This window comes from Stegastes partitus, unplaced genomic scaffold, assembly GCF_000690725.1.
Source record: "Stegastes partitus isolate 25-593 unplaced genomic scaffold, Stegastes_partitus-1.0.2 Scaffold3, whole genome shotgun sequence".
NCBI lineage: Eukaryota > Metazoa > Chordata > Actinopteri > Pomacentridae > Stegastes > Stegastes partitus.
The window spans coordinates 1,188,016-1,197,645 of record NW_007577734.1 but is presented as its reverse complement, the minus strand read 5'-3'; the positions used below and the strand labels follow the sequence as shown (position 1 = coordinate 1,197,645).

General features: G+C 42.4%; 1 protein-coding gene across 1 annotated transcript in view; it reads left to right on the top strand.

The window, feature by feature from the left end:
* The window catches only part of mast1a (microtubule associated serine/threonine kinase 1a), a 91,961-nt gene extending 82,724 nt beyond the window's left edge, over positions 1-9,237 (top strand). Inside the window, exons 24-27 of the mRNA XM_008277117.1 lie at positions 1,504-1,626; positions 2,403-2,539; positions 7,132-7,319; positions 7,549-9,237. Coding sequence (XP_008275339.1) covers positions 1,504-1,626; positions 2,403-2,539; positions 7,132-7,319; positions 7,549-9,224 — 2,124 coding nt within the window. The 3' untranslated portion in view covers positions 9,225-9,237. The remainder of the gene's footprint in view (positions 1-1,503; positions 1,627-2,402; positions 2,540-7,131; positions 7,320-7,548) is intronic.
* Positions 9,238-9,630: the final 393 nt, after the last annotated feature.

Below are 9,630 nucleotides of genomic sequence, written 5' to 3'. Positions count from 1 at the left end.
TTATTTTACAATAGGGCAAGAAAACAAACACTAACCAAGCTGGTGGTAAGACCACAGACGGAAAGCCAACCTAAAACTAACGATAACGAAAAACGCACTCGGGAACTGAAACTAAAACTACACGAGTGGTAAAGCGGGTAAGAAGCTAATACAAACAAAAGGCTAAGAAAACGAAAGCTAAGCTAGAACGAGGAACGAAAAGAGACTAAGCAAATAAGGCTCAGTGAGACACTCGGATAAAGAAGCTATACTAAAACACACGAAGCTATAACTAGGAATAATAAACTACTCTAAAGAAACCAAGGATCACGAAGCTATACTAGCACACGAGGCTATAACAGGAATAATAAACTACTCTAAAGAAACCAAGGATCACGAAGCTATGCTAAGCACACGAGGCTATAACAGGAATAATAAACTAGACTAAAGAAACTAAGGATCACGAAGCTATACTAAAAAACACACGAAGCTAGCGGCTAATAACTTAGCTGAGGGAAACCGGAGAGGGAGCGGGGAAGGCAGGCGGAGCGGAATGCAGACGGCGCAGCAGAACGGTGGTGAGGACGGGAAACCAGGGAGACGGCAACAGGGAGTCCGGCAGGGAACGGAGGGAGAAGATGAGGGTGGTTGGAGGAGCACACACGCTGGCTGGTGGAGTCCTGGGGAAGCGGAGAGACAGTTAGCCACAGAGCAAGCAAGGCACGGAGCAAAACGAGAGCTAGAACAAACACTGACTATCAGTTGATCACGGTCCGGCCTCTGCTGATGGTTTGGAGCTGGTTTAAGTACTGGCAGAGAGAGTGAAGTGGCGAGTCAAACCCAGGTGTGGCTCCTCAGCTTGATTGCACGGAGATGAGGCACAGGTGTAACCCATCAGCGCCGCCTGCACTGCCGCTCACGCCCACCTAGAGGAAAAGGAGGAAGGGAAAGGAGGGAGGGGGAGTACCGCCACTAGTCGGCGCCAACGGCCGTGACATCAGTGACATTTTCTGCAAGTGAATAAATTTAATATAATGGGGGATGACTTGTGCTTTGACTTTTGAGTGTGTGTTTTAAAGTTGCGGTGGGATTTAATGGGATTCAGTAAATTCAAAAAACTGATTAAACTGTACAAAGAGTGCAGAGAAGGATTAGGGCAGAAGTAAAGCTGTACAGTTTTGCTGTGGCAATATCTAACAATATTGAAGTCTTGGTGATTTGTCTCATTTCTGATGCACATTTAAATATGTTGCCATCCAATTAAGTCTTATCAGGCTGAATAGAGCAAAAGAGCCATTTTCTTTGCCTATTATTCTTGCAAGAATCTCATTCATTCAGCTTTGGAACCGCTGCTCTAATCTCACAGTACACAAATATACACAATTTGAATTGAAAACATACGGCTCATCTTGAGATATAACAGAGCTGTTCATTCAAACAAGATAATTACGCTCTGTTCTCTGAATGTTTACATGCAAGTGATTTTCCCTCTTCTAAACCTAAGTATTTTGCTCATATTGGCAGCATGTGGAGGATGGAGGTCCCGCCCAAGAAGCTGGACTGTGTGCCGGTGACCTCATCACTCATGTCAACGGGGAGCCTGTCCACGGTCTGGTCCACACTGAAGTGGTAGAGCTCATCCTCAAGGTCGGCATCAGTACGATTATTAATGCTCAGCTGTACTGTGTTATATATAATAATGTAATAATGTTTCAGTGGTTTTCGCTCCTGACACATTTTTACTGACTGTGAGCTCATTTTAATTTTTCCAAGTGGAAACAGCACAAAAAAATGTCAAATAATAGAGGGAACTCAAAAATGACTTCTATACAGTATGACTATGTTAGAATGCCATAAATAAGAAAATCCAGAGAAAAAAAAAAACTTTCTTTGATTATTTCTTTTATTTAAAAAAATGAAAAAAACATGGAATTAACATATACACAGTTTTTCCAAGTGCCTCAAGTTATTACCAATACTGGACAAATTGGGATACTTTGGATATTTTACTACTTAGATTTTCATGTTTTTCAACACTTGTCTCTTTTCTGCTCTGTGTAAACACAGCCTGCAGTTCAGCCTAGTTGGGTACAACTGAGTCACTAATGGCGTCTTTGTTGTGGCGAGGAGTGCAGAATTTTTAATTTTATATTTTACAGAATCTGATTAATGCAAATAGTTTATTTCTGGTAGATTTTTAAATGAGACCTGTCAAATAAAGTGATTTTGAATTGTGCAATATCACAATTTTAAGCTTAATTGCATACATACAAGATGCCTTTCAAACCCACCAGCAGGTTTTGGGGTTTGGAAGGTTAGTAACTACCTTTAAAAAAATCAGGCTAAGGCAAGAGCTGCATGTACATACGCTTTTCTGTGGAAAATTTTAAGTATCAGTCATGTCCTGTCATTTTTCTGTGCAGAGTGGCAACAAGGTGACGGTGACAACTACACCTTTTGAGAACACCTCCATTAAAGTGGGCCCTGCTCGCAAGGCCAGCTACAAGTGTAAGATGGCCCGACGACACAAGAGGACGATGGGAAAAGACGGCCAGGACAGGTAGCTCACACACCTGCATCACTGGCTGCATTGTCCTGGGGTCTCAGCTGATCTCTTGTTACATGAACACATTGTACATCATTATAATGGTAGGAGAAAGGAGAGGAGCTGGTCTTGCATCCAGTACAATATGCACAGTAGCTATCTTGTTTGCAATGTGTGTCTTGAGATTTGCATTTGCATTTCCGGTCTGGCGCGTTATAGGATGGCAGCATAGAGCAATAGGCTCCCGATTGTGGGAAGTAAAAGTGTCCGTATATAAGTCGAATTTTCTCGAAGACGTGTTACAGCAAGGGGGGACACAGCAGGGGAAAGAACATGCCCCAAAAAGTGAAGAAAACACAAACACGAAGAAATAAACACGACGAAGAAGAGGAAGGCGAACTGTCACAAGCTAGCAGCGCTAGCAACATGGAGGATGACCTGCAGATTGACACCGCCGCTGGGCCGAGCCAGGAAGCTAGCCTGGGCTTAATCTTGACAGAGCTCCGGGAATTTAGATGGGATTTCAGTCAACACCTTAACGGCATAAAAGAGGATATTAAGAAAATCGACAAAAGAATGGAGGAAGCAGAGGAGCGAATTGACACAGCCGAGACCCGTATCCAGTCCACGGAGGAGGTTCTAGTGGAAAGAAAAAACACACTAAAAAGAAAAACACAATTTGGAGGCTGAATACTGGAATTCTAAATCAAATAAGGGAGCAAATAAAAACAGATTTTAAAAATTACTTTGAAGAAAACGATAATGGGGAAGTATCTCCTCTGATTCTTTGGGACGCATCCAAAGCGGTCCTTAGGGGAAAAATTATAGGATACTGTGCTAATTTAAAAAAGCAGAGGAAAGAAAAATGGGAAAGTTTACAAACCGATTTAAAGAAATTAGAGAACATACATGAAGTGACATTAAATGAAGAAATAAGAAAAGAAATAGACAGGAAGAAAAATGAGTTAAATGAAATCTATTTAAATGACATTAAAAAGAAGATGATCTTCCTAAAACAAAGATACTATGAGGCAGGGGGGACATCGGCTAAACTACTCGCCTACAAATTAAAAAAACAGCAGGCTGAGAACACAATATTCCGAATACGGGATCCTTTGGCAAACTCCATACAGCACAAAGCAAAAGATATCCAACAATCATTTGAAACTTTCTACAAAAATTTATATACACAACCCAAAATAGATGAATTAAAGATGGAAGCCTTTTTTGATGTGATTAAACTACCCAATGTGACAGACGAACAAAATAAACTGCTTATCAATTAAATTACAGATGAAGAAATTAAAAAGGCAATATTGCATTTAAAACCCAATGAGGCACCGGGGCCGGACGGATTCCCATCAGAGTGGTATATGGAAATGAAAGACCATTCGATCCCTACAATGAAGGCCACATATAACCATGTGATAAAAACAGGCATAACTCCCCCCTCGTGGAAAGAGGCAGTGATCTCTCTGATACCAAAAGAGGGTAAAGATAAGCTGGAGTGTGGAAGTTATCGACCGATAAGTGTATTGAACCAAGATTATAAGATCTTTACCCATATTTTGGCAAAAAGAATTGAAAATATCCTTCCCCAGATAATAAGTTTTGATCAGACGGGTTTCATTCAACAAAGGCAGACACAGGATAATATTCGCCAAACATTGCATGTGATTGATCTTATAGTTAAAAATAAAATTCAGGCAGTATTATTGAGTCTTGACGCAGAAAAGGCATTTAATCGAGTGAGTTGGAAATTTTTATATAGAGTACTACAGAAATTTGGTTTTCACCAGACGTTTATTAAAACTATTCAAGCATTGTATAGCAATCCAAGGGCAAGGATAAAAATTAACAGCTCCATATCAAACTCATTTGACCTAGAGAGAGGGACCAGACAAGGCTGCCCAATCAATCCACTACTTTTTGCAATGTTTGTTGAAGCATTAAGACAGGGGGTCGTTCAGGACAATAAGATTGTAGGTATAAAAATGTTCAACCAGGAACATAAAATCTCATTATATGCGGACGACGTTTTAATTTATTTGACAAACCCAGAGACCTCAATTTTGAAAATATTGTCTTTTTTGGATGTTTTTAGCTCCGTTTCAGATTACAGTTTAAATATTAAAAAGACCCAAGTCCTAAATTTTCAATATAAGCCAAGCCAGACCATAAAATCTAATACCAAACTAAAGTGGGACCAAGAATATATGAGATACCTAGGAGTAAACAGACCAAAAGCTCTGACAAGTCTATATGCTCTAAACTTTAACCAGTTAAGTCAAAAATTAAAGGAAGACATAACAAGATGGAATTTGATACCAGTACTAAGCTTTGAGTCAAGAATTGAATCTGTAAAAATGAATATCCTGCCAAGAATTTTGTATTAGTTTCAGACTCTTCCAATTGAAATAACTGACAAATAATTTAATGAATGGGATAAATTATTGTCACGATACATTTGGCATGGAAGAAAACCTAGGATAAAATTCCAAATTCTTCAACTGACAAAGAAGAGGGGTGGACTTGCACTCCCCTGCCTTAAGGACTATTATAAAGTGGCCCAGCTGAGGATCCTCTGTTGTTGGTGCAACACTGACTACCAAGCCAGATGGAAAGAAATTGAAGAGAATGTGTCCAGGGCAGTTACTATTCAAGCTAGGTTTGAAGATAAAGGACTAATTAAAATCTTAGTGGAAATAGGTAATAACTGGATCAATTTATCTCTGAAAGTTTGGTTAAATGTTATTACTAAATACGGCCTATTGGAGGAGATAAAGATTCTTAATTGGTGCTCTCACGATATCGATTTTACCCCAAACAAACTGGACGTAAGCTATAAAGGATGGGCGCATCAGGGCCTTTCATCATACTGCACTTTTTTTGATCAGGGTAAAATGAATGATTTTCAGACACTTAACCCGAGAACACTAACGTCAGGTGATTTTCACCTGCACGATTTTTGTCATGTGATTTTCATTGTGTTGCTGCTGTCTGATTTGCATGGGTCCTTGGGTAGCTTCATGCTGCTCATTGATGTCATTAATGGTATGTTTGTTTCCCACCTCCCATCTATGGTTTTTTCAAGAGGCATGCGTTCGGGTGATTTTCACCCGACGTTAGTGGTAGAGGATGTCATATTTCATGGGTGGCATTTACCCAATGTTAGTGTTTTTGTGTTGAAATCAGGCGCTCTTTGCACTTTTCAAGGGAAACAACATTCAGGCCGGCCACATTCTCCACATAGCTGTCATCCTGTCACAGGCTTAGTTACTCAGGCATGCTAACAAGTGAGTAACATGTAGCTAATGTTAATTTACATCTGTAGTCATTAGCTACGCAGATTTCTTTTTTTCTACTAAAGCTAAGCTTTTAGCTAGCTAGCTACAAGTGAAGTTGTAGCACTCAGAGAGAGGAAAAAAGAAGAAATGTCCAGAAAATCAGTGAAATACCTGACTGAAAAGGAAATACAAGAGCACACTAACGTTAAAATTAGCAACACCATCATTAATGCCGGGTATATTTTATCCGATATAATATTCCGGATAAAATATAGTTTTCATCAATTTATGTAAAAGTGCAACACTGTATGACAAATTGTAGTACTGGAACATGTGAGTCTTGTCTGGTGAAGGCACAGTTTGGTTCTGGTATGTCGTCTTTCCAAGAAAATTCATACAGTCAAAAAAAAATTGCTAATTTTTCCCCTCTCAAAAAATGCAGTTTTTTTCAATCTCTGCCACAGCTGTCAGTGATGCGAAGACTGTGCCTTCACCAGACAAGGCTCACATGTCCCAGGAATGGCTGGACCAAAGAACAAGTTCCCAGCTCCAATATTTTTTTTGTTTGGAAATTTTTCGTTAAGGATTTCCTGATTTTTCAATAATTTTGCTGCCTTTTTATAGAGTCCCCCATGGTACCTTTTTTGTATTTTATGTGATATTGTACATTGGGAAATTAAAGAGTATTACAATTTGGCATAAAATGTATATTTTCCCAAGATGCCTGACCTATGTTTAAAAAGAAAGAAGCCTACTAAACATCTTGCTTGTGTGTTTTTGTGTTTGTGTCTTTTTCTGTAGTTTTATTTTTATGCAACACCCCATGTTCTGTTCTAATTAATGTTGTAATATGATGTGTATTCATATGGGGGAAAAAAAGAAGGAAAAAAAGAAAAAGGGTCAGACTGTAAAAGAATGTAACCCGTGATGATAGTATAGTTGACATGTAATGATCCTAAATAAAGAAAACATTTTTAAAAAAAAATAATGTTCTTAACTTCTACTCTTATTCAGTTATTGTCAAAGATCATGGGTATCTTTAATGCAGCAGCAAGGGGAATTGTCAAAACTTTGACAAAACAAAGGAACATGAAAAGATGGCAGGTGATATAATGGAAATAAGTGACCACCTTTAAGGTAGAGAACTGATCCAACAATACATGGGGGGAATAGTCAGCAATGTAACGTATATATGATTTGTAGCTAGTGTGCTTTACATGAAAGACTGCAAACTGCAACTATACTGAAATAGTTTCAGTATGTGTCATCCCCAATTTAAACCTGTGTTTCCTGTCTTTTTATTCTCTGTCTATCCTGCAGTAAGAAGCGTAGCTCCTTGTTCCGTAAGATCACCAAGCAGTCCAACCTTCTCCATACCAGCCGCAGTCTGTCCTCTTTGAATCGCTCTCTGTCCTCCAGTGAGAGTCTTCCTGGCTCCCCGACTCACAGCCTGTCTGCAAGATCCCCGACTCAGGGTTACCGCTCCACCCCTGAGCCGTCATACCTGGGTAGGCCGCTGGAAATACCCAATAGATACACTCTCAGATCAGTTTCAGTGTAGCAACTGCACACAGAGCAACTACATTTTTAGAGCAGAGAATTGGGAGTTCCAAATTTACAAAGCACGTCTCTTGGAAAGTGAGCTTTTAATGTTAGAATATATTTTACTTTTAAATCAAATGTGTGCGTTTTCCTCAGGGATTCTTCACATCTTCACTGCCTCTCTGCTCTCTTTAGGTGCTTCCTCCCAGAGCAGCTCTCCAGCCTCCAGCACTCCAAACTCTCCCGCTCCCTCTCAGCACATGAGGCCTAGCTCGCTGCACGGCCTCTCCCCAAAACTGCACCGCCAGTATCGCTCTGCCCGGTGTAAATCTGCCGGTAACATACCCCTCTCCCCGCTGGCCCACACACCCTCACCCACCCAGTCTTCTCCTCCACCCTTGCCCGGCCACACCGTCGGGAGCTCCAACACCACCCAGTCCTTCCCCGCCAAGCTCCACTCCTCGCCGCCGGTGGTCCGTCCCAGGCCCAAGAGTGCGGAGCCACCGCGATCGCCTCTTCTCAAGCGGGTGCAGTCAGCAGAGAAACTGGGCTCACCGCTGACCCAGTCCAGCTCTACAGGAGGGCTTGGGGGGCCACTGAGGAAACATAGCCTGGAGGTGCAGCACTCTGAGTACCGGAAGGATGCCTTCCTCTGTGAGCTCGGGCTCCAGAGCCTGCTGGAGACAGATGGAGAAAATTTGCCTCCTAATCCTCCGCCTCTACCCTCATTGTCATCCACTCCAGAGACTGGTGTGCTGAAGCCTGTGAGGAGACTGGGAAGACAGGAGTCACCACTTAGCAGGGAAACGCTGCTGGCTGGAAGGGAGAGGGAGGAGAGGGAGAGAGGACGGGAGAGGGAGAAAGAGAGGGAGGTAGAGGCTGGGACAAGTCGAGTCGGAGCAACTGGACCACAATCATCCTTAGTGAGAAAACCTCAATCAAGTGAGCTGCCCTTGAACTCGCAAAGCTCGAGACTGGGTGCAGAAACCACTAAAGCTATAACTCCGAGCACCCCTACCAAAACAGGAAGCTTAGGTGGTCAGAAGAGTCAGACAGACATACCTCCAAAACAACTAGACCCCAAGGTGGGCAAAGGTTTGCTGTCAAACAGCAGAGATCTCCAGGAGCAGCAGCTGGCAGGCAGACCTGAACCAAAGCAGGACAGAGACAACAGGAGTAGGTCCGGTTTACTTGGTGCTGCTTTTGGTAGGAGCTCAGCTTCTGCTGTGGACCAAACCAGTGGTATCCCCACAGCAGTGGCAGGAGGTGCTTTAAGCATGAGCAAAACTTTTAAACCATCAGGTACAGGGGACAACCTGAGAAAGGCCGACAACAGTGACTCCAGGACTCCAGACCTCGGCTCCAAAAGCCCCAAACTGCCAACTCGGGTCCTCGCTCCGGTTGTTCCCCCACATGGGCAGCCACTCTCACTGGGAAAGGTGAGGCAGGGACTCGGTCCAGTCAACTGCTACCGGGGAACCCTCGACTGGGAGGATAAGTGTCGCCTGGAGGTGGTGGAGGAGCATTCGCCCTCTCCCTCTCCCTCCCCGACCGCGGTAACCCCCTCCCTCTGCGGACCCTCCCTCTGTAAGTCAAGGCCTGTCTCCCCCGGCGACAAGACGAGCTTCGTCAGCCAGCTGACCACTGTGGCCAAAAACGTCCTTGGGCCAATCAAGCTCGGCTCTCAGGAGGGGGCCAAGAGCAAAGACCAGCAAACTAAGGCAGCAGAGGAGAAGCAGGGTGGCGCAGCAGGGAAGTCTGACACTCCTGCTGGAGGTCGAGTGGTTGTTGGGGCTGCAGTAGTGACCCAAAGCCCTGCTGGTTCACCACTAGATAAAGCTGCAAGAGGTAGCAGCCCGCCGAAAATGTGACCCTGCAGGGTTCTTAATTGGGATTTTAGTTTAAAAAAAAAAAAGAAAAAAGACCAAAAAAAATTATGCCTTTTTTTGGAGGAACAATGCAACAGATGACAAGCACTTAAAAACAATGTACATTCCAGTTTCAGAGTATATAAAATGTTATTTATTGATTCCAATCATTGACTGAATCTAACTTAAAACCAGGAGAGAAAAAAAACTACTGTAAAGGTGCATTAACTGTTGATTTTCTATTATTAATAATTTAATAAGAAGACTCTTAATGTAACGTGAAACACTTTATCAGATGTATATGTGTGGGTCTATGTGAACGCATGTCATATGGTATGTACTGTACATGTATAATAGGTACAAGAAGGTCAAAAAGTGCTTTACCGATCAAAACATGCTGAATACTGTG